Source organism: Lampetra planeri, chromosome 19 (genome assembly GCF_965212315.1).
Source record: "Lampetra planeri chromosome 19, kcLamPlan1.2.h2, whole genome shotgun sequence".
NCBI lineage: Eukaryota > Metazoa > Chordata > Hyperoartia > Petromyzontiformes > Petromyzontidae > Lampetra > Lampetra planeri.
Window position 1 is genome coordinate 8,416,360 of NC_136125.1, and position 25,540 is coordinate 8,441,899.

A 25,540-nucleotide genomic window follows, 5' to 3' on the forward strand; every position below is an offset into this window, starting at 1 on the left:
ATCGTGGCAGGGCGCTACGATACCACAGAGAAGCAGGGTGCAAGGGAGGCAGGGAGGTAGGAGAGGCGGGTGGTGGTGGGCAGGATACCAGGGCACTCCTTCAGCCATGGAGGGGGCGACTGCGAGGCCTCCGGGGCTTGAGTCAGGGCCAGAAGGGACCACCTGGCTCCCTCGTCCTCCTCCCCCTACTCCCTACTCCATCTTTTTTTACGCACATCCCCCCCCCCCCCACCACTACCCCCCCACCCAGCCACTAGCCCCCCCTCCTCCACACCTCAACTCGACCCAAGCACTCGGACCTAATTTGACGTTTATTGGATGCGAAGCCGGACAGGGGGAATTATGATGTGATCCGCCGGGCTAATGAATCTCCGTCCGGAATTAATGTCCCCTTCGCGGGCGATCCGCCCCTGCGCGCCGGGAGTGGCGATGATTGCTCCGTGCTCGTCAGATCGAGGTTGCGAGGGGGAGGCTCGGAAGCCGTGGGGAGGTGGGGGATGTGGTGGATGTGGTGGCCCCGTGGGTGGTGAGGAAGGGTGGGGGTGGATGCCGTTGCGGGAGGTTGAGTTCGTTGCGGCCAGCGAATTGGTCGAAAACCTTTTGTCCGTTTGTTACGTGAAACCCAACTGCTGTCAGCTTGTCTTCCGTACGGTTATTTTAAAAAGAGGAGGAGGGGGGGGGGGATTGCGCGTCTTCTCTCTTGACCGCCCGCAGGGCTTTGTGTACGCCTGCCCGCTCTGATCTTGCTCTTTGTCGCGCAATTTACTCTTAAGGTCTTCGGTTGCCGTTGGTCTCTTTCAGCGTTTCCGGGAGAAGGGCCTCTTGCCAATATCGTTGAGCCAAATGTTGATGCTGTATATTAAGGAATCTTTTGTCATATTAGTACGACGAGTGTTTGTGTGTCTGTGTGTTATTGTGTATCTTACAAGCCAACTTCCTGTAAACACGCTTTTAATGAAGGTAATTAGGAGTTTTCATATGAAATTGTCATTCTATATATATGCCTAAGAACATTTCAAAACGTTTAACGATTTAAAATGTGAAACGGTTCTGCTTGCTTGTAGATATGCCCCCAGTTGTAATCTTAGACTCGAGCCAAAGCAAATTTAATATTTGTATTGTGGTATTTGGTTTAAGTTGATGCTTTGTTTTTCGTAAATTTCATCTCGTGCCAAGGTACAAATTGTCAACAACATCACAAGACAAATATCCCCCGTATAGCCTTAACAGACTGTTGGGGTAAGTGCTGTTAGCGAGCACCTTTAAAGGGCAGAAACAACAACAACAGCACACACACAGAGACAGGCAGGCAGGGTTAACACACCAAACCCAATTTCAGAAACCATCAGAAAAGAAAACAATAAAACCTTTTCATATATTAAATATAAAAAAATCACCGAGCCTGACAGAGGGCTTCAATCAAGTCAATCGGAGCCTCTGTGCAGGTGACAGCAACCGCGCGAGTCCAGTGTTGCTAAATGAGGCACCATTCAATCCCGAGGCACCTGTGGAGCTACGGTGCGATCATAATAGCCATGTCAAGGCACTGAGCCCGTGCGGAGAATATGTGATCTCACAGAATACACGTTTCTAGCAGGAATTAATATTCATTTTCCCCTGAAACAAATATTTTGGAATGTCAACAATGCGAGCCATTTGACCATTTTTCATCACACTGGTGAAATGCGTGGCTCGGCGAAGGGGTAAGGGAGGGTTCAGGATCGATGAAGATCTTGAACTCCACTAAAACTAAACCAAACTATTTTTTATTTTACCAGGTAAGGCCCACTGAGCTATAGAGCTCTTTTTCAGAAGCGACTTGGCTATCACAAATGATAGCTCAGCTAAGCGGCTTATCATTTAGAAATTTATAGCAGCCAAATAATCTAAACGCGCGTTGATTCCCGATGTGCAGGGCAAAACCGAAGGACCCAGAGAAAAATTCACGCGACCGCTGGGAGAGAGACACGCAAACTCAAAACATACAACAGGCTTCCAGGGTCGGGATCGAACCCACGACCTCCTGTATAACCAAGTGAGGTAGTTAGCATCTGGCCACGGCGGTGCCCACCGATGGTTAGCCGCAGCTCGGAATCGAACTCGCCAGGTTCGCTAACCGCCCGCTTGACGTTGGCCCCAATTGCAATGTAATTGGGTAGAAAGAAAAAAAACATCACGGATAATGAAGCGAGACCTGTGCCAAGCCCGGACCACCAATCTCAGCGCCGCTCTGCAGCCACGTTCGTCATCGGCGGCCTCCGCTCGCTCGCCCGCCGTCTCGCTCGCCCGCCCGCTTTTACAAAAGTGTGCAGCGGTGACGGCACTGACGGCGCGCCGGCTTTCCGCGGCCCGTCACCCCCGGCCTCCCGCGGCGCCGTGGCAGGTGCGACGGGCACGCGGTCCAATAAATACGCCGGCGTCTACGCACGGAAATGTTGTGGGGGATACCGCACGGGGTGTTGGCGGTGGCAGTAGGGTTTGGAGTAGGGTTTGGAGTAGGGTTTGGAGTAGGGTTTGGTCTGGACGGGAGTAGGGGACCGTGGAGACAGTGCCGTGTTGCCCGGGGTGATGGGTTGTGTGTGTGGGGGTAAGGTGGAAGCCCTCCCGGGAACTGTCGCTCAGCGGTGAAATGTGAAGCACGATCACACGCGCGCACATACGCGTGCACCGCACAGTCACACGGCAATAACAGCAGCCATTTGCTTTTTCCCATTTAGTGACGGTGATGACATGACATCACTTGTGCCAGGCTAGGTGTGGTTTGCGGCCATGTGAGGTGCCGAATGCTCCCTGGCAAGAAGATCATGGGACAGACCCAGGTGTTATGGGTTAACTGACTTCGATGGCTGACAGATGCACCACCTTGGCTCCCCACTGTGCCACCTGCGTGTTATCTCCCTGGTGCTCTACTCGTTGCTGTGAGCGTCGCTCCTCTGCCATCCATTGTTGGGAGGGCGGCTGCCTCTAACTGCCCAGTAACGTCCTTCATTAGCCTCACAAAGACAACGATCCCCCGTATAGCCTTGGCAGACTGTTGGGCCAAGTGCTGCTAGCGAGCACCTATGAAGGCCGGCACAGTACACGAGGGGGTGGGTGGCCAACACCACGCCCGGCCGCCTTTGTCTCCCCAGCGGCGATGTTTACACACCGCACCAGGAACTAACTTGAGGCTAAATCGACCAAGGGGAGGCCCAGGACCACGTCAGATAATTGTCACTGTTGGCCACAAGCGAGAGTCGAAACCGGGTCGCCGGGTTCGTAGCACAGCGCGCTAACCGCTACACCACCACGCTGCTTGCGCTCGTGTGCACGCACACACACCCACGCGCAGACTCGGACACTCGGCCTGGGAATCAGATGGCTCCGAGGGCGTTGTGGGAAATTTGGTATCAAGATTTGTAAACATCGCCACTCGGTGGACAAATGCTGCCGGGTGTGGTGCTGGCCACCCCACCCCTCGTGTGCCATCCTAGTCTTGATAGGTGCTCGCTAAGAGCACCCAACAATCTATTATACAGGGATCTTTGTTTTGAGATCACTTTATTGGCACTGGAGGCAAGTTTGGGGTGAGTCCTATTATCTGGGGCGTCTTATCATCCAGTGGCTACGGTAGCATGGAACCGTACTACACAATCTGCGTATTAACTCCTGGAATGCTTTCAGGAACCTTCAAACGCTGGTAACTTCATTACATCTCGGTCATCCTATTGTCTGACATCACCTACTGCCCGACCGCTCCATCAAGTGTGTCATTCACTCGAACAGGGGTCGGCAACCTGCGGCTCCAAAGCCGCATGCGGCTCTTGAAGGGACTGCTTCGTGGCGTTGTTTATTAAGGACCACCGTCTGGCGCTCCCATGCACTGCGGCTCTTGGAATATTGAGGGGTTTTTTTATACCGAATACGGAAAAAAAAATGTTGGTCGCCAACCGCTGCACTGCAAGATGTGTCACTATTCAGATTTAACCGGCCTCTATATCCCGTGGCGTTAAGAGACCAACAGCGGAAAAGCCATGAAGCGGAAAAGCCGTTGAGCTTGTGTTGGGCACCGGGAGGTGGGTGGACGCTACACCAACACGCCATTTAATAGGGCGGCTCAGAGGTCAAGAGGTCAGAGCTGGCACCGCTGAGAGTACTTGGTTTGAATCCAGACAGCTGCCCGTGATCAAACCGAGTTCTGTCGTGTGGCGGGTTCAGGGTCTCGGGGCCGGCTCACCGATGAGCGAAACAACAACAAAACTGTGCAATTTGTTCTGCGCTTGATTAGGCTGAAATCCATCTCCGAGAAACGAAATTAATATCGGGCCTGACCCTCGTGCGAGCGCTTCCGTGGGGAGGGATGGGACGTTTCGAACGTGTCGGCCAACTTTTGACCCGACGCAGGCAGCTGGGTTCAGAGTTGTGGTGATCGCGTAATTTGTTGGGTTTTACAATTGACTCTCTTGCTTGAATAAGTGCCGTGTATTAGATGAAAAAAAAATGATGGAAAATTAGAAGGATGGATAAAAAATGTTTTCTTGTGTAGAGGATAGAAATGTGTCCTGAATATTGTGTTGGATAAATACATTTGGGACACAGAAAATAATGTGTTTTTTTAGAAAATAATGTGTTTTTAGTTGAAATAAGCTGCACATAACACATTCTATCCAATTACAGGCAGTAATAAACGGAACACGACTGTTAAAAAAACAAAGTGTAAATCACAGCACATGCTGCCAGTAGTGGCCATTAAAGAGAAAACATTCCTGTATTGGAAAACGGCTCAAATTATACAAATAAATTTTAATTGGAATAGGCCCAGTTATTTCTCCTGTTTCTAAATGAAAACTCACCCATGTGCTCGGGCGCTTGATGAACCGACGTTTCAAAGTGTGTATATTGTTTTTCCTGGTAAAATGCAACATCTCGATTGCCTACATCCAAATGAGCCGTGCACACGAAAAAATTTAACGGAAACGTTACACATTTTTACTTTTAAGGCCACGGTGTTATTGACGAATGCGTTCGGTTGATTGTTGCTCGTGCGTTGTGCACCACCTCCAACGCAGCAAGTGTCACCGAATCATTCCAGTGACGAAAATCAAATTAACAAATGGAGTCAGGGGTAAAGGTGGAGCCCTGCAGTTGCTCGCTCAAAGCCATTGCTGGCGGAAAGGCCTCCGCTCTAGGGAGCTCTCGTGATCCCGTCCATTGGTTGGGCCTGTCTCTGCCACGCTAAACCAGGCGCCCTTCGTAAGAGACGGCGGGACTACCCACACTTTGCCCCACCGCGCATCACCTGTCGCACCACTGACTGCGGTGAAACTCCATTGTTACTGCGGTGAAACCCCATTGTGACTGCGGTGAAACTCCATTGTTACTGCGGTGAAACCCCATTGTTACTGCGGTGAAACCCCATTGTTACTGCGGTGAAACTCCATTGTTACTGTGGTGAAACCCCATTGTTACTGCAGTGAAACCCCATTGTTACTGTGGTGAAACCCCATTGTTACTGCAGTGAAACTCCATTGTTACTGCGGTGAAACCCCATTGTTACTGCGGTGAAACCCCATTGTTACTGAGGTGAAACCCCATTGTTACTGCAGTGAAACCGCATTGTTACTGTGGTGAAACCCCATTGTTACTGCGGTGAAACTCCATTGTTACTGCAGTGAAACTCCATTGTTACTGCAGCGAAACTCCATTGTTACTGCGGTGAAACCCCATTGTTACTGCGGTGAAACCCCATTGTTACTGCGGTGAAACCCCATTGTTACTGTGGTGAAACCCCATTGTTACTGCAGTGAAACTCCATTGTTACTGCAGCGAAACTCCATTGTTACTGCAGCGAAACTCCATTGTTACTGCAGCGAAACTCCATTGTTACTGCGGTGAAACTCCATTGTTACTGCGGTGAAACCCCATTGTTACTGCGGTGAAACCCCATTGTTTTCTGCGGTGAAACCCCATTGTTACTGCGGTGAAACCCCATTGTTACTGTGGTGAAACCCCATTGTTACTGCGGTGAAACTCCATTGTTACTGCAGTGAAACTCCATTGTTACTGCAGTGAAACTCCATTGTTACTGCGGTGAAACTCCATTGTTACTGCAGTGAAACCCCATTGTTACTGCAGTGAAACTCCATTGTTACTGCAGTGAAACTTCATTGTTACTGCGGTGAAACCCCATTGTTACTGCGGTGAAACCCCATTGTTACTGCAGTGAAACCCCATTGTTACTGCGGTGAAACTCCATTGTTACTGCAGCGAAACTCCATTGTTACTGCAGTGAAACTCCATTGTTACTGCAGTGAAACTCCATTGTTACTGCGGTGAAACTCCATTGTTACTGCAGCGAAACTCCATTGTTACTGTGGTGAAACCCCATTGTTACTGCAGCGAAACTCCATTGTTACTGCGGTGAAACCCCATTGTTACTGCAGTGAAACTCCATTGTTACTGCGGTGAAACCCCATTGTTACTGTGGTGAAACCCCATTGTTACTGCAGTGAAACTCCATTGTTACTGCAGCGAAACTCCATTGTTACTGCAGCGAAACTCCATTGTTACTGCAGCGAAACTCCATTGTTACTGCAGCGAAACTCCATTGTTACTGCGGTGAAACCCCATTGTTACTGCGGTGAAACCCCATTGTTACTGCGGTGAAACCCCATTGTTACTGCGGTGAAACCCCATTGTTACTGCGGTGAAACCCCATTGTTACTGCGGTGAAACCCCATTGTTACTGTGGTGAAACCCCATTGTTACTGCAGTGAAACTCCATTGTTACTGCAGTGAAACCCCATTGTTACTGCAGTGAAACCCCATTGTTACTGTGGTGAAACTCCATTGTTACTGCGGTGAAACCCCATTATTACTGCAGTGAAACTCCATTGTTACTGCGGTGAAACCCCATTGTTACTGCAGTGAAACCCCATTGTTACTGTGGTGAAACCCCATTGTTACTGTGGTGAAACCCCATTGTTACTGTGGTGAAACCCCATTGTTACTGCAGTGAAACCCCATTGTTACTGTGGTGAAACCCCATTGTTACTGTGGTGAAACCCCATTGTTACTGCGGTGAAACCCCATTGTTACTGCAGTGAAACCCCATTGTTACTGTGGTGAAACCCCATTGTTACTGCAGTGAAACCCCATTGTTACTGTGGTGAAACCCCATTATTACTGCAGTGAAACTCCATTGTTACTGCGGTGAAACTCCATTGTTACTGCGGTGAAACCCCATTGTTACTGCGGTGAAACTCCATTGTTACTGCGGTGAAACCCCATTGTTACTGCAGTGAAACTCCATTGTTACTGCGGTGAAACCCCATTGTTACTGCGGTGAAACTCCATTGTTACTGCGGTGAAACCCCATTGTTACTGCAGTGAAACCCCATTGTTACTGTGGTGAAACCCCATTGTTACTGCAGTGAAACCCCATTGTTACTGTGGTGAAACCCCATTATTACTGCAGTGAAACTCCATTGTTACTGCGGTGAAACTCCATTGTTACTGCGGTGAAACCCCATTGTTACTGCGGTGAAACTCCATTGTTACTGCGGTGAAACCCCATTATTACTGCAGTGAAACTCCATTGTTACTGCGGTGAAACCCCATTGTTACTGCGGTGAAACCCCATTGTTACTGCGGTGAAACTCCATTGTTACTGCGGTGAAACTCCATTGTTACTGCGGTGAAACTCCATTGTTACTGCGGTGAAACCCCATTATTACTGCAGTGAAACTCCATTGTTACTGCGGTGAAACCCCATTGTTACTGCGGTGAAACCCCATTGTTACTGCGGTGAAACCCCATTGTTACTGCGGTGAAACCCCATTGTTACTGCGGTGAAACCCCATTGTTACTTCCGTTGTTTACAGAGGCAGTGGGTGGAGTTGGGGGGGGGTGGGCATTTATCTAGATTGAAAACTAATTGATTTAGAACTGCTTTTTGTGTTTAGTTTTTTGTCCTTGACCCCGCACCTCCGATTGGCACGCTTTGGCTACGGTACGGTGTGACAACAGTTGTACATGCATACATTTAAGTCCACTTCGTTGAGCTATTATTTGTGGTCAGGTCGCTTCTACTGCGCTTTACCTGGTAAAATTAAAAAGAGTTCAGTTTTATTTTTACTTAAATGTTTTGATGATCTGCTCACTTTTCCTAAACTTTGCATTCCTGTCGTATTTTCTATTGTTTGTTGCTCTGTAACTTTCTGACGGCCCCTGCTGAACATCTGCGGGAAAAAGAGCTTCATAGTTCATCGGATTTCTCCAGTATCAATAAAGATTCCGACTGAGAAACTTGCGCCGTCGCTTCATCAACTGCTGCGCCGAGAGAGCGTTCAGTCGACCCCTGGATTACGAGCTTGGCGTGCGAGCCCTTAACCCCGTAGGAATAAAGAAAGTAGTTTAACTGACGACGAGGAGTTCAATTGTGACTCGTCTGATGAACGTGCTTCTCGGAAATGTGCCACGTGAAATAGCTCAAGGGATTGGATGCATGGGGAGCGGTGAATTTTTTTCCCAAATGCCACCTCGGGTGCTGCGCTCGTGAATGCGTCATGCCGAGGCAGTTTCTCCTTCGTCAGATTTGAGAGCAGACTCGGCGTTTCCGATGGTTGCGTGTGAATTAATCCCGTGCGTAAAACAAAAAACGAGTACTAATAACACTGTTAATTTGGCGCTCTTATAATTCAGTGGGATAGCTTGAGGCTCGCACAAACTAAATTGGTCTACCACCTAAACTAATGAGACACAAAAAGCTCAAAGTCTTAAGATGTTCGTTTTATTTATTACTTCCCCCTCTTGTTTCCGCGCGTCATTGTGAGGGCTATCGCCGTGGTCAGGCGCTGCTTTTGCACTTTCGGGACAAGATAAGCTCTGAATGATCTGCTTTACCAAAAACATCATTCCTACTCCTATTTTTCCCTGCCACCGTTATCTTTCAGCAAAGGCCACCGTGTCAGCATTGATGCCACAAGGCATCAGCCCTGGCAATTTATCGTTTCCTTTCTTACATTCTTTACAATGTTGTTCTTCTTTTTTTTGCCCTCCCAACTTTTTTATTTGTCTGCACGAATCAACACAACCAAGAACAGCCGCCGATAAATGACAGCAACATCAATAAAGGCATTCTTCTGGGAGAGGTGGGGGGGGTGTTGGGAGACATAAGGAATACTCGGTTGTTTTTGAACAAAGTAAAACTGTCAAATCGCATCCCATGTGATCATGTTATCAAGAGGCTTGTGACGACAAAGGGTTTCCAATTCCTCCAGAACATCCTCCGCCATATCGTCGCGACCCGAAGGCGCAATGATCTTACCCCCGCGCAAGTGTTCGCGGTTGCTTCTGTGCAGCTCTTCGATGCGTTTTTTGGGAACTGAATTCAGTTCCCGAAGAAGCTCTCAAGCACATGGAGTGATATAAATGTATCACGGCACCCGGAAGGTGACATCACAGAACGAGACATTTTAACATAGGACCGCAGAGCTTGGGCGAATAGTTGGCGCGGCTTTGTCCGTGGTTTCCCACACCGCCACGTGAGAACGGCACTCACGTTACAAATTCTACAGCCGTTTTGAGATGCAATTTGCATGAACGGCATTATATGTACACACAACGTCAAAACTAATATTATCACTGATCTCCCGTGTGCTTTCGGGTTGTTAGCAGCTGTCGTCGGGAACAGAATTTCGAGGACGCTCTCGCGGCGCACGTCGCAAAAATCGTCGCGCGCCACGCCAAGGCGACGCGCGGCACCATAGCGGCGCGTCACGGAGCCGTGCGACGTTGCGATGATACATTCGTGTGTTTTTTTTGTTAATGCCGAACAATACATACATTGAATATTTCCCCTCCGCCCGCCCCCCCTCCCAAATAACGTGGGGGAACTCACCCCCCCTCACTCCCCCGTCGCACCCCCCCCCCCCCCTTTTAGTAAGCGAATCACGGCGCACGGCGGCATGCCGACGGGGCTCTCCCGCCGTGCGCTCGTTCGACTGTGGGTCACTTGCCGGGGGAACAATCTGTTTTGCGGCTAAGCGGGGGAGCGCAGCAACACCACTTTCAAGGCTCATTAGAGCTGGGCAATAATGGACATCACATTCGCTTGTTGTTCCGCTCACTTGAATTTTAAAAGGACGGGAAAAATTATTTCTCTCGCCGAGGGGGGGGGGGGGCGGTGGCAGGGGGTGGGGGGGGGTGCAGAGAGCGTCCCGATCGGCGGCCGTCGTGACGATGTCCGCCACCACCGTCGCCACCGCAGGAGACGGAGAGTTTTGTTTGCGAGCACAGTTTTGTCTCGGGTTGTCCGGGTTGTTGCGGGGCTTCCTCGGGGCGGCACTGTCGGCAGAGGGCAGCGCAGCATTTGCCCTTTGGGAGCGCTGCCGGTCCCAAGCGGTCAGCGCGCCGCACTACGAACCAAGGCGGCGTGAGTTTCGGCCCCCGCCGTGGCTAACGTCGTCGGCGGGCGGTTTCTCCACCGGTGCCCGGCCGTCGCTTCGCCAACCCGCACCGACCGGGGTGGTCAAGTATGGTCAAATAACCCCCCGCCACTTGCACGGGGCGGGGAGGCCCTCAACCAGCGAGGGATCGACGGTTCCTGGCTTCTGCGAGGGAAGGTTGTGGGTTTGTGGGAAGATGAATGTCTCAGAATAACGGAAGAGGGGGCGGAACTGTGCAGCTGACAAATATCCGTCGCTTGTAACGCCCCGTGAAGACTCCCAGATTTGCGAGGGCAGCAGCTACCTCTCTCAACAAGAAGATGACCCCAGGAAAGCAGGACAGGTGGTGACACTTGTGAGGGCTCGCGAGGACATGTGCATTGGCCGTGCCGGCTGGTACAGAGGTGACGGTGAAACTAAATCAGCGGTTTGACACCGAGGTACTCGTACTAAACGTGGCTGCACCACTTGGCCCACGCTGGCTTGCTCCCGCATTGACAGTGCTTTGCTTGAACCACGCAGGGATCCGTAGGCCTTGCTGGAGATTTTAACAACAAGCCAGAGAGAGCTGTGAGAATAAAGGCACTAGTCATATGTAACCTTCTAAACTCAACTATTTTTTTTGTTTTACCGGGTAAGGCTCACTGAGCTGTGTCACTCTTTTTCAGAAGCGACCTGGCCACAAATGATAGCTCACCTAAGTGACTTATCACGTGGAAATTTATAGCAGCCAAATACTCTAGGCGCTTGTATGAGTATGTTCTTCTTTAATTCGTACTTTTGTCATTAAAAATCAGTCCGAACTTTGCTTTGCCTGAGCCGGCTTGCTTGATTTAGTTGTAAATTGTATCAAAAGTTAACTTCTTTTTTTCGTGTAATTTGCTTTTATTCCCCTGCACCCAGATCTGTCCCTGTGTTATGGCTTATATGCGAGTGGGTGAGTCGTGTAGAATGCAGCTCGTCTGCTGCCTGTCTCTTCCCATCTGGCACATCACGCGTTTGCCTTAAGGGGTCCTATGCAAGAGCAGGGAATGTCTATGCATGGTTGTGTATGTGTGTCAGCTCGTGTACCGTTCCGCCCTTCATAGATGCTCGCTAACAGCGCTTGCCCCAGCAGTCTATTACAGGCTATACGGGGGATCTTTGTCTTTGTGTGTGTCAGCATTGGTGTAGTGGTCAGCGCGCCACGGACCCGGCAACCCGAGTTAGATTCCCACTCATGACAAATAACGGTGGCGAACGGTCTGAACCGATCCTGCACCTCCCCTAGGTCGATTCGGCCTTAAACGAGCACACTGTTCCTGGTGCTGTGTGTAAACATCAGTGTTGGAGAGACTGAGGTGGCCTGGCGTGGTGCTGGTCACCCACCTCGTGTGCCATGCGTGGCGTTCGTGGGTGCTCGCTAACGGCACTTGCCTGAAGGAGAGTCTGGTAGTGGCTATAACAGGGGTATCTTTGGCCTCGTCTTTATTAGGTTTTCATAGGTGCTCGCTAACAGCACTTGCCCCCACTGGCTCCGCCAGTGCCCCTCCAATGATCTCATCGAAATCCCTCATTTCTGTCAGATTTTTGGGGTTTATTAGTAATTAATCGGCATTTTGCGACCCCCACTGCCACTGTGTAGCATATTATTACGTGCCAGGGACTCTATGAGATGATAGGACAATAGTCTGAGTCCATAATTGGCAATAAGTAACGGCAAAGCGGTTATAAGTGACTCACAGAATTGTGCGCAGTTGCGTATACAGTACACGACATCCCTGAAGGCATTCACCTTCAGCGAGCGCGATGCCGATCACACACGGTTCGAATTCGACCCTCAATCGATGGTTGTGCCATCGCCGCACACGCGTCGAATAAAAAGCAAGGGACAAGTCCTTACTTACTAACAACTCCTCTATCATTTTTCATTGCTGGAGGGGTTACCCCCCCTACCTGAAAATCCTGGCTCCGCCATTGCTTGCCCCAACTGTCTATTAGGTTATAGGACGTGGTGGTGGTGGTGGTGGTGATCTTTGTCTTCGTGCGTGCGTAAACTCACGCACGATATCTCCCCAAGTTTTGTCATTCTTTGCTGACGAGGACCGATTTTTTTCTTTCACGGTTTTTGTTAATCAACGAAACTCTGCCCGCGGTCCTCTATTTAAATTGCCGGAATTGTCAAAAAGCCCTCCTCCCCATTACGTCCTTCGACATTTGACAGCAATACCGCTCTAGCAGTTGTATTTAAAATTCAGTATTAATTACATGTCCCCCTCCACGCCCCATTATTTATTTCCTGAAGCGGTCTCGTTTGTTCTGTGGGAAATTTTCGCTTTCTTAATGCCGTACGTCCCGCATTCCTTTTTCGCTGTTTTCAGTGCCGTATATTTACCCGAGGCGATGGTGGGCTTTTAATTATAATCAATCATTTGGGAGGAAACATTTGTGCCTCGTCTCCCCCCCATTGTGCAGGCAGACACTACCACAATGCATTGCGTCCGTTTGAGTCTTCTTCTTCTGTTGGTGTAATCTGTGTTTGATTTACTTCAAAAACAATTAAAGCACATGTTGTTTAACCATGCTGCCTCCAGTAATGTTTTAACATCGCGGTATTTTCCGAGCCTGTCACTGTCCACAATTGCTTCAAAAAACGATGAAATGTAGTTTTTTTTTTCATATATATAAGTGTGGCACACTCGAAATGAAGGACGTGGGCAGGTGTTCCAAATCGAGGGCAAACACATTGTGAAATATAGATATAAAACAATATTGTTTTATATTTATATTTCATTATTTCCCTTCTACGTGACTTTACCGAAAGAACCAAGAAGATGAATCCCTGCAGTCACGAAAGCTTTAAATCAAAACATTTGTTGTGGTCAATCTGCAAGATGCAATAGCACGTGGTGTCACACACAGCAGTCCTCAACCGAGTCGCCATTAACCACGTGACTGGTGTACAAGTCCCGTTAATCAATAAGCCTGCCAGCCACCGACAGGCCCAACTCAGTCATCGCATGTTGGCGTACACACGTGCATTGATGTACTGCACAGCACATCAGGACTTTCACAAACCCTCACTTTACTCCCCCCCTTGCTGCTGCACGAGTAAATAATTAAAAGAGTGGTCCATTCCTAATGTGCCACGTAAGCTGCATGTCAGTCAAAATTACGACGTCAATAATCACATCCTTTACCCAGGTACGCCTCTAGATGGTTGATGTCGTGACTCTTGAGTTTCTGGAAGATTCTGCCTTTGGATAATTCGCCAATATCAGTAGTCATCTTTAGCTGCGTGTGCCACATTGTCTGGCGAAAAACTAGCCGGAGTATGGTGAAAAAAAAGTGTTTCCTAGGTCAAAGGTCATAACTCATCATCAGTACCATAGGACTCTGGTTCCATGCGATCAGAATGAACCCTTACTTGACTCTGTACAACATATTGCTCCAGCTAATACTGTAACATACAGACTAACTCAACGGGAGTAAAATGAAGTTTCTTGCAATGTTGATAAGGTTTACTGACCTTACATAACTGCCGCTAGGTGGATGTGTGTGTGTGTTGAAATTCTTTCGCACCGTACGTGGCCAATCGGAGGCCCTTCCCCTTGAACGCTTACAAGGCAGTTCAAACATCGGGCGCTTTCCTGCGTCTCCACACACAAATACAATATATGATGCTCTAGTCCACAGCAATTAAGACTCTCTCGCCAGGTCTGCACATTCTTTCATATGCCGTCCCAAGCGCGCACAGAAGCATTGAGGACCACGTATTGTTTCTACGGCCATGGCCTCGTTACTAATGTCACATCGGTGTTGTCGTTCGTCTGCTTTCGGCAGCCGGGACCGGTGTTTCCCGTGGACGTGGGGGCACTGGGACTGGCCATGGGACCGCGTGCTGCCGGCCGGGGAAACCCGGATGCCGGAGAGCCAGAAGGCTCATTCCTTAAAGACTGGCACGACCACGAGGCCATCCGGAGAGACGCGGCCCGCAGAGGTACACACAACAATCAACAACAAACAAACAACAACCGCCATTCGCCACTGAGTGGTGGTGGCGTCGCCACGGCGCTTGTGCAAGACTCTGTAAAGTGTTGAAGGCTCGCTGGCAGGTCAAGGAGACAGGCCCCAGGGTGTTATGGGTTGACTGGCTTCGATGACTGATAGACGTTACCACCTGTACTGCCCACTGTGCCAGCTTTGCATGTGTACACGCGCACGCACGCACGCACGCACGCTCGCGCACGCACACACGGACACGTGTGCCTATCTGGATGCGTAGGTTTCGTAGCACAGTTTGCGAACCACCGCGTCATCTCTCCCAACGCACACACGTGCGCTCACACGCCTTCCCGCGCACGCAGAAGTCAGAGCGTCGGGTTGTCACCGCTGACATCTCGTCACCCCCCGTATCTCTCCGCGTCCGCTCCCCCGTCCCCGCCCGTCTCCCCCGCGCCTCCCATCCCAGGTAACGGCGAGCAGGGGAAGCCCTTTGCCCTCACCGACGAGGACCGCTCGGAGGCGGCCTACCGGGAGAACGGCTTCAACATCTACGTGAGCAACAAGATCGCTCTGGACAGGGCGCTCGCCGACATTCGCCACCCCAAGTACGCGTCGCCCGGCCCCACACATCCCCCCTGCCCCCCCCTGCCCCCACCCCCCACCCTTCCGCCTCCACACGACACGTGCCTTCCGGCGGCGCCAGCCCCACACGCCGGGTGACACGACCTTGCGAGTCTCCAGGGGCAGCCCCCCCCCCCCACACAAATGAGGCAACCTCGTAGTCGGCAGACTGGATGAAGGTCTCCCCAGACTGTGCCGCTTCATCGGTGGGGTTGGCGAAGCGGGGGGGGGGGGGGTAGTTTGCTCGTCGCATCACTCGCCACTGGGAATCAAATTCTGGTTGCTACCTCCTCAAAACACTCAGCGTCGATTCGAAGGTGATTGTCCACAGTTTTGGAAAACGTGGCTTAATCTTGGGTTAAGTCGATGGTACTGACACGTGCGCGAGTCTAACTTATTTTTTACTTTACCAGGTAAGGCCAACTGAGCTATATATAGCCATAAATGATAGCTCCACCAAGTGGCTTATCACGTGCAAATGTATAGCAGCCAAATACTCCAAAAGCATGTGGATTCTAAATGTGGAGGGGAAAAACCGGAGTACCCGGACAAAAATCCACGTGACCACGGGGAGAAAGACATGCAAACTCCAAATATACAGCAGGCATCAGGGTCGGGATCGAACCCACGGCCTCCCGCACATCGGGCGAGGGAGATAACATCTCACCGCTGAGTCTGCACCGTCACCACCCCAGCGCGGAGGAGGTCGTCCTGAGCACGTCCGACACTGCGGTATTTCATGGCCATTTTACCCTCGTCAAGGAAGTTGTTCCACCTTTATTTTCTAATTACTGTGCTAAACGGTTGACGTACTTTGCGCGAGTACAAAGCCATTTCATGATTATACCCAGTATTGCCCACGTCATTAAGGTGTCCGAAACTTGCGTCTGAAAATTCTAGAACCGTCCTTAATCGTAAAAAAAATTCCCCGTGACAGAATTACCCCGAATGGTACCCGGTGTCGTCAGACCTCGCAAGCCAGTTAGGCTTGGGCCTGTTCCATAACAGGGTAGTGACGTGTCGATTCATTGCTTAATATCCGTTTTCACCCTCATGTTACACACACACACCGAATCGTGTGTGTGTGTGTGAGAATTGATGAATTTCTACTCGTATCTATTGTATACCATTAGTTCATTTGATTCCTGCAATCACTTAGAGGCCCCTAACCGTGAACCTGTTCTGCACCCGAATTGTGGAAATGTGTTGAATTACGAGGTGGGGGAGGGGGTGAATCATGACACCCATACTCGCGAATGCTCCGATGGGAGACTGCCTCCAAATATCTTCCGGTGTTGGGCTGGAAGGTGGCCAGGGGACAGCAGTACAGCCGTAGATTCCTTGATCCGTTTGTGCAGAGGCTTTCAGAGGGTTATCCCCTTGTGTGCGAGGGTGGGTTTCCTCCGGGCACTCTGGTTTCCATCCATACGAAGCCAAACGTTCATTTATGTTGGAATTGGCCAACGTTCCAATGCCAACATCCCCTCTTGAAAAAATGTATCTTGAGACTAATTGAGGGTTCGTGGCAGTGGTACAGCGGTTAGTGCGTTCACTGTTAATCCTTGCGGTTGATTCCCAGCCACGGCTAACATCAGTGATGAGTGACATCACCCCCCCCCCCCACATCTCCCACCTCCCACCCCCACATCTCCCACCTCCCACCCCCACATCTCCCACCTCCCACCCCCACATCTCCCCCCCCACATCTCCCACCTCCCACCCCCACATCTCCCACCTCCCACCCCCACATCTCCCACCTCCCACCCCCACATCTCCCACCTCCCACCCCCACATCTCCCACCTCCCACCCCCACATCTCCCACCTCCCACCCCCACATCTCCCCCCCCCACATCTCCCACCTCCCACCCCCACATCTCCCACCTCCCACCCCCACATCTCCCACCTCCCCCCCCCACATCTCCCACCTCCCACCCCCACATCTCCCACCTCCCACCCCCACATCTCCCACCTCCCCCCACATCTCCCCCCCCCACGTCTCCCACCTCCCCCCACACCCCCCCCCAGATCTCCCCCCCCCCATCTCCCACCTCCCCCCCCCATCTCCCACCTCCCCCCCCCCCCATCTCCCACCTCCCCCCCACATCTCCCACCTCCCGCCCCCACATCTCCTCCCACCTCCATCCCACTCTCAAATTCCCCGGGCCCCGCTATCTCACCGGCACCGGGCGACCACCCCCCTCCCCCACCCCCCACCCCCACCCACGTTGCTGCCCTGTCTGGTCCCGCAGTGCCATTTGCCGTCTCCCTGGCCTGCCCGCCTCTCCGGGGTTGGACCGCTCATTTTGGAATGAATCATCCCGCCAGGGAGCCCCAATTGGGTGTTGCGCAAGCCGATATTTATCTGATTTCCCAGCGAGCTGGGCGAGGTGGCGGACCAGCGGAAGCGGCGCACGCGCCGAATCGAGGCCGCTTTATTGGCATTGGCCCGGGAGCCAGCAATGTTTATCACTCGCCACCGAATAAATGAGCGAAACAAATGACGTAACAGTTTCATACGAACGGCTATTTCTGTCCGCAGCTGACGACTCCCTCCCTTTCGTTGTCACTCTCCCCCCCCCCACCTGTCAATGAGCTGGCGGGGGGGGGGGGGAGCACGCGATCCCGGCGATCCTTTCGTAAGCTTCGGGATTTCACCGCGAACTTCCAAACACGCGCACGTGCGCACACGCGCCGTAACCTCGCGATTTAGCGGTTTAATTGCGAGCGTATACGAAGACTTAAGATCCCACAGTGGAGCCTCGAAACAGACTGTTGGGGCAAGTTCCATTAAGGAGCACCTTTTGAAGGCTGGAACGGCACATTGGGGGGGGGGTGGGGTGGGCTGTCCAGTACCACGCCCGGCCGCCTTTGTCTCCTGAGTGGTGATGTTTATACACCGCACCAGGTACTCATTTCAGGCAGAATTGCCCTAGGGGAGACCCAGAACCGGTTCAGACAATCGTCACTGGTAATGACCGTGAGCGGGAATAGAACTCGGGTCGCTGGCTTCATAGCGAAACGTGCTAACCGCTGCCCACAATGTATATAGACACAGTCAAAGACCCCCCGTGTAGCCTTAACAGACTGTTGGGGCAAGTGCTGTTTGCAAGCACCTATGAAGGCCGGCGTGACCAACGCCACGCCCGGCTGCCTTTGTCTCCCTAGTGGCAATGCTCACACATCGCACTAGCTACTCATTTGAGGCTGAATCTACCTAGGGGAGGCCCAGGACCTGTTCAGATAGTCGTCACCGGTGTGGGCCATGAGCGGGAATCGAACTCGGGTCGCCAGGTTCGTAGCGCTGCACGCTAACCGCTACACCACCGCTCCCCGCGAGACGCACACAGACGCACAGAGGCTCCCAATCAAGTTGCACCGACTGAGAGGTGAGTGCCATTGGCGAGGGCATGCTCAGGCTGGCCGTGGTCTCGGCGGTGGGTGGTGTGGCCAGAAACCGTGCAGAGCCGGCAGCTCTTATCTCCACGCTGCTGATGTTTCCGCACTGCGCTGGGTACTCATGTCAGGCTGAGTCGACCTAGAGGAGACCCAGAACAGGATCAATTACCACTTATAGGTTGTGCGTGGTCAGGAAATTGAACCATTGCACGACCATCGACCGATTTGCAATGTAAATTCAAGGATGCCCCACCATGTAGCCTATTAAACTATTGCACCGAGTGCTGTTTGCGAGCATCTTTCCAGGGTGGCACGACACAGGAGAGACGGTGGTATGGCCAGATCAATGCCTGGCCCCGTTTGTCTCTTCAGTGCTGCTTACATACTGCACCAGGTACTCGTTTAAGGCTCAGTCATCCTAGTAGAGAGGCCCAGGACCGTTTCAAATATTTACCACTGATATTGGTTGGGAGTGGGCATTTAACTCGGGTCGCCGGGTTTGTAGCGCGGCGTGCTCACCGCTACACGACCGCTGCCCGTAAGACAAAGACCCCCGTATAGCACTCAACAGACTGTTGTGACAAGTGCAAAGACAAAAACAAAGATCCCCCATATAGCCTTAACATCCTGTTGGGGCAAGTGCTGTTAGCGAGCACCTATGAAGGCCGGAACGGGGGAAGTACACGCACACGCGCGCGCCCGCACAAACACACACACACACACGCGCGCGCGTGAAACTTCCCGGAGGTTTTTTCGCGAATTGTTTTATTGACGCAGTAAATCTCATCTTGAAAATGCAATGAAGACACATTCGCATGCCTCCGTTTCTCAGCTCTTGTTGAAAGCACAGATTACAATATTGATGCCGAGGCAATTTACATCCCCGCCCACCCACCCCCAACCTCTCTACCTCTCTCAATAACCGCACCCGCATTCTATGTGTTCAGATAAATTGGTATTGAGCAATCGTAGTTCGTTCTTTCGTTCGTTACCGCCTTCCATATTTCTCGTCGTACATCCTCAGGCGGAGGCAGCCAGGAGTCGGAGCAGTCGCTTCTAATTTTCGCGAGGATTCTTTCAACTTTTCTCTTCGCCCGCCCGCCCGCCCGCCTGCCCGCCCCCCGTCGTCGTTACAAAAGTTTGGAGGATTCCATGATACAATAAACACGGGATGAAGAGACACGCCGTCATAAATCTTATTCCCGCACCAGTTGTAAATCTTTAATTTATCTTCCACCCCCCCCCCCCCCCCAATAATGCGACAGTGTCTGTGCCGACACGAGGAAGAAAGTTCACGGGGAAGAGAGAGTGTTGTCCCCCCATCATCAATCAGCTTATTGTTATAATTTTAAAAATAGATTTAATCTTTCCGGAGTCTTTTCGTTTTGATTATTATTGATTGCCGTTGGCCTGGCTAAGGAATTGTTGCGGCAGTGTTGACGTGCACTGGTAACCTGGGTTCGATTCCAGGCCACGGCTAAAATCAGTGGCGAGCGATAGCTGAACCGGTCCTGCTCATGGACACCACTGCTACCTCGTGAACCCGAACTGACCAGCCCGGTGAACTTTGGTCAAACAATTCCCTCCACAGCCAACATTGTGTGTGTGTGTGAGGAGTCCTTCAGTCCAACGGCGCATTTACAAAGGGCTGTACATTATTTTTGTCACAGTGATTTTAAATTCGATTTTGACGTCATTTTGAGTGGCACGTAAATGCATTGGAAACCCTGATTGGGAGGTGGTGGCTTTTATTTATCAATAGAAGTCATGTCAGTTTAACGCGTAGGCTTTCGCAACAAATATCATCCATAATACAGTTTTTTTGGGTTAGATAGCATAAATGTAAATGTGTCGTTGAACCCGCCACCACCAGACACAGCCAATTAGTAAGGTTTGTCACGTAAACAGAACGTGCCAATTCGTTAGTAGTACAGCACACCGGTGTGTTGGAGAGCAAATCCACAACATTTACAATCTGAGTAATTTGTGGATTAGCTCTCCAACACACCGGTGTGCTGTACTACTAACGAATTGGCAAGTTCTGTTTACGTGACAAACCTGGCTAAATTGGCTGTGTCGGTTGGTGGCGGGTTTAACGACACATTCATATTTATGCTATCTACCCCAAAAAAACCCTATTTTGTAGAAGTAATCTCGCAAAGCCTGCAGTGTGCAGCACCCCTTACACCACTGAAGTGACATGCCCCCCCCCGCCGCCGCCCCAGCCTGCCTGGCAGTGTCTCATCAAGCTGGGGGGGGGGGGGTTCCTCCCCCGAGTTCTTTGACAATGTGCCCCTGCCGGGCTGAAGTCAGCGTGGCCGTTTGTCACGTTTAGTGCCGCCCCGTCTGTCCTGCCCCCGTTGTTCCAATACGCTCAGAGCCGAGCACACGGACGGATACAACAACGGCAGCCACAAATTCTGAGCCTTCTTTCTTGGTGCACGCTGGGCACACAACGGAGGACAGAGCGAGTCCGTCCGATGCCGGCGGAGCCCTCCTTCCACCTTCCTGCTGCTCCAATAACAACGAGGCAACATTCATTTCTCTTTTTCACTCGTCAGCCCTCTGGCTCGGGGACCCCCGCGTCTCCGAGGTCTTGGCTTAGGTGGTCTAACATATTACCAGGCTGACGTCGGGTCAGAGTTCGGCTTCAGGTTACACCGCGGTAGATGTTGCCCCAACTTTTGTGCTGATCATCTGCCCTCCTGTCTTCTCTGCCTCACCCCCCACCTCACATCCCAATTGATTTCCCGACTCACTCGTGGAAGAAAAGAGGGAAGGGACATAGATCTCAGTCTGGGGTAGTGTGGTACTCTTGCGTGCGCACGCGTCTGTGTGTATGTATGGGGGTGGGAGGGTTGGAACGGGAGTGGTGGCACAGCGGTTAGCGCACTGCGTTACGTACGTGGCTAGCCGAGTTCGTTTCCCGCTCACGGCCAACATCGGTGACTATTATCTGAATAGGTCCTGGAGCTCCCCGAGGTCGACTCGGCCTCAAATGAGTACCTGGTGCGGTGTGTAAACATCGCCACTGGAGAGACAAAGGCGACCGGGGCGTGGTGCTGGCCACCCACCCCCTCGTGTGCCATGCCGGCCTTCATAGGTGCTCGCTAACAGCACTTGCCCCAACAGGCTTTCAAGGCAAATACTGTGGATCTTTGTCTTTGTATGAGAAGCAGTGACAGTGATTTGTGCACTGCACTACGAACCCAGTGCAGCCACACCGATAGTTAAGATTAGTGGCATGTGATGCCTAAACTGATTGTGGGCCTCCCCTCGGTCAACTCAGCCTTAAATCGCTATTCGGGTTGGTTTGTAGACGTTAGCACCGGGCAAACAAAGGCAGCCGGGCATGGTTCTGGCCTTGCAATCTTCGTGTGTGCCTTGCCAGCCTTAATAGGTGCTCGCTAACAACACCTGCTCTTTGAGAGTCTGCACGGCTATAACATGGGACCATTGTCTCTCTGCATGCGTCTCTGTGGGTGTTTGCGAGCATTCTCTTGAGCGTTCGATGAAAGCACTGCAGTGCATTCCCCGTGACCTACATTCAATTCCTGGCCTCACGGTAATTGAGTTTGAGCCTCCCCTAGGTTTACTTAGCATGAAATTTAAAAAAATTACAGTGCAGCAGTGTGACAAACATCATCAGCACGTGAGGATGCCCCACCAGCACACTCCGCTGTGCGTCTTGGCAGTCCTAAAGAGCGCCCACGTTCCGGCCTAAACAGCACTAGCGCCACCAGTCTAGAGGGCCTGCGGCTAGGAAGTCCTTTTTCCAAGAGCGGGGAAGCCAAGCCGTTTGGCCCAGTGTCACTGACTTTGCTGGGTTGACAAACTCTGTGGCGGCAAGAAACAATTGCAGCTGTAAATCGCGAATATCCCGCGCTGCGATTATGTATGTTTGCGTGTTGAACTCCTTTACGTAGCCAACCGTGCTTATCGGCGGTGCGGGAAGCGTACAACTCACCGATGGCTCACCGCCGTGTAGCCACACGGCACATTTTTGTTCGCGTAAAAGGGGAATGATTATATATTTCATAAATCCCCGCATTCACTTTTTCTCGTCACATTGTGTCGTAAGTGGCCATATGCTTTTGAAAGGCACGCATAAGGCATTTGTGTCAATAATAATTTGTTGTTGCATGCAGGCCTCTGATGCATTAGCGCTTTACAAAAAAACAACAAACTTGCAAGCGGTTATAAATGCGGGCAGTTTGTTAAAAAAAGAAAGACTCGCGGCCATCTGTGTGCGAGTCTGGGAGAGTTGAATGGCTTGTGCGATGGTGATCTGCGAGGGAGAGAGAGATGGAGTGGTGATGTCCCGGTGGGATATGCGGGCCACTCCAAATTACGGCATAGCGAGATTCCATTTTGTTAGATATAAATGTTTTAAGCTTGCGGTTTCAGATTAAAAAAATATGCACAGAATCGTAAATCTTTAGCACCTCAGCAGTCTTGCGATCGTGCCCTCGAATGACATGCTTACCCCACGAAGTCAATTTTGGCTGAATTCTTTGTCATGGTCATTGCCCCAGCGACGATGTCGGTGGAGAGCGCTTTCACTCTTCGTTTTTACATCGTGAAATTTTGAACGGCTTCCTGCAGGTCTCTTGTCTTTTTTCTTGTCAGTGACAATTTTAATCTACCCAGACACAAGTGAAACGTAATTTGTCGTGTAAGCCTTAAAAACAAGTATTTATGCTTAATTGTTGTTTATTGTTTTGTTTTTTTATATATTTTTTTGCATTTTCTCCCCACGTTTTTGTTTTGTTTCTCATTTTGGCCACAATAAAAAATACATTTATTTATTTTTTCGGTAAACATTAGCTCACACGTTCTTTGTGAGCCGAAGACAAATTAGTTTAATGTACAAAACCATTAACCCATTTGTACATTTTAAATTACACTTGCCTAGCTTGCGAGTGTGTGAGCCGGCCGTGGGAAGGAATGTACATCACCAGTAACAAGCAGACCATAACGAAGCTAAATTGTAGCGATATTCATAAATTGCACGTTTTAATGGTCTTTAAAAATTCACCCAACACTGCCCACTAGCCCCCCCCGCCCTCCCCACTACCACCTCCCCTGTGGTTTAACAGACCCCGATTTATCATCGGCGGCCGTTTTCTGTGAAAACTGTTGCAGTTTCAAAGACTTCGCCAATGCAAATCTTGTGGCAGTGGTGAACATGTAAATAAATATTTAAATGTTTTGGGCTCCGCAAGGACACATGCTCCACATGTGCGCTCGTGAACAAAGTCATAGATCGCCCCCCCAACAACAGGTCATCGCTTTGCCGTCAGACCGTTGGGCTCAGGGCCGATTAGCGAGCGCCTATTCCAGTGATGTGTTGTCGGGTTGTGTCCCTGTGTCGTTCGGCACCCGATGTTTTTTTTTCCCTTTTATTTTCCCCTTTTCCCCCTTCCCACCCACGTGCCGGGAGCTTATTCGGTGAAATGGATCGGTTCCTGAAGAAGCTCCCCGGCACGTGCGGCGAAACGTCGGACGTCGCGCCGAACGACACGCGCTGCAGCCGGAGGACTCGTCAGAAAGCTGTTGCAGCACAAACGGCAATGAGGTTGTAGCGGCCAGCACTGCACGGGCTGCCTTTGTCTCCCCATAGCTCGCGTTTATATGCCGCACCAGTTACCACCAGGACGGCGAGATGTTGACTACCTCGCCTGGTGTACAGGAGGTGGTGGGTTCAATCCCCACCCTGACGCCTGTATATTTGGAGTTTGCTTGTTCTCCCCAAGGTAATGTGGATTTTTCTCCAGGTCCTCCGGTTTTTCCTCCACATTTAGATAAGTGCGTTTAAAATATTTGGCCGCTATAAATTTCCACGTGACAAGTCACTTCGTTGAGCTATTATTTGTGTCCAGGTCACTTCTGAAAAAGATCTGAATAACAAAGTGAAATGAATATAGTTTTTTTTTTATAGTTTGATAATTTTAAGGCTGAGTCGACCCTGTGGAGATCTCGGACAGGTTAGCCAGGGTCGGGAATCACACTCAAGTCGCTGGGTTCACAGCGAAGTGTGCGGTACACTGGGCTACTGCTTACCACGTGTGCACTTTTGCACATGTGATAAAGCCAAAGACCCCCCTAGTAACCTTTACAGATTGTTGGGGCAATTGTTGTTTGCGAGCACCTATTAAGGTTGGCACAGCACTCGAGGGGGTGGAGGGCCCAGCAGCATCTCCGGCTGCCTTTGTCTCCCTCGTGGCGATGTTTACACACCACACCAGGTACTCATTTGTGGCTGAGTCAACCTAGGGGAGTCCCAGGACCGGTTCAGGTGAACGTCACCAATGGTGTCAGTGGCCATGAGTGGGAATCGATCTGAGGTCGCCGGGTCCGTAGCGCAGCGCGCCAACCACTAAGCTACCGCTCCGCACTTGTGAAGGCACGCTTGCGCGCACACACGCAGACACACGCAGACACACACACACGCAAACACACACACGCAAACACAACACAACAACAACCGCCATTCGCCACTAAGTGGCGGTGACGTCACCACGACGCTTGTGCCAGGCCATGTGTACCCTGAGGCCACGTGAAGTGTCGAACGCCCGCTGGCAGGAGGTCACGGGGCAGACCCAGGTGCCACGGGTCGACTGACCGAGATGACCGAGATGACTGGCTGATGCACCACCTGTGCCCCCTACTGTGCCAACTTGCTGTGCTTTAGCCACCCGGCGCTCCGCTCGTTGTTGTGAGCGTCGCTCCTCCGCCCTCCGTTGTTGTTGGAGGGCGATTGCCTCCAACTGCCCAGTAGCGTCCTTCACGAGCCTCCTCCACTGAGGCCGATCTTGACACCGCTGGTACCAGTCATCGGCAAGTCCACTCAGCTCCACGTCCTCCTGTACCACATCACTCCATCTCTTCTCTAGCCCATGCCGCGCCCGTTTAGCCCCCTCGATCCGGCCGGGGGGGGGGGGGCGCAAACACACACACATGGTAACACACACACGCAAACACACACACACACGGTAACGCAGGAGCATGGACATGCGCGCACGCACTCAGTCAGCTCCATAGTGGAGTGAGCGACCCTGAGAACTCAATGGTGATTGAAACATTCCGTACACAGGCTTTTAAATGCATC

General features: G+C 51.3%; 2 protein-coding genes across 2 annotated transcripts in view; one reads left to right on the forward strand and one right to left on the reverse strand.

Annotated features, from left to right (window-relative positions):
• Window positions 1-25,057, reverse strand: part of PIR (pirin) — a 490,330-nt gene extending 465,273 nt beyond the window's left edge. The window contains exon 1 of the mRNA XM_078602892.1: window positions 24,978-25,057. The gene's annotated coding sequence lies outside the window, so the exon portion shown is untranslated. The remainder of the gene's footprint in view (window positions 1-24,977) is intronic.
• GALNTL6 (polypeptide N-acetylgalactosaminyltransferase like 6) overlaps window positions 1-25,540 on the forward strand; it is a 253,908-nt gene that overhangs the window by 131,608 nt on the left and 96,760 nt on the right. Inside the window, exons 2-3 of the mRNA XM_078602886.1 lie at window positions 14,250-14,406; window positions 14,878-15,016. Coding sequence (XP_078459012.1) covers window positions 14,250-14,406; window positions 14,878-15,016 — 296 coding nt within the window. The remainder of the gene's footprint in view (window positions 1-14,249; window positions 14,407-14,877; window positions 15,017-25,540) is intronic.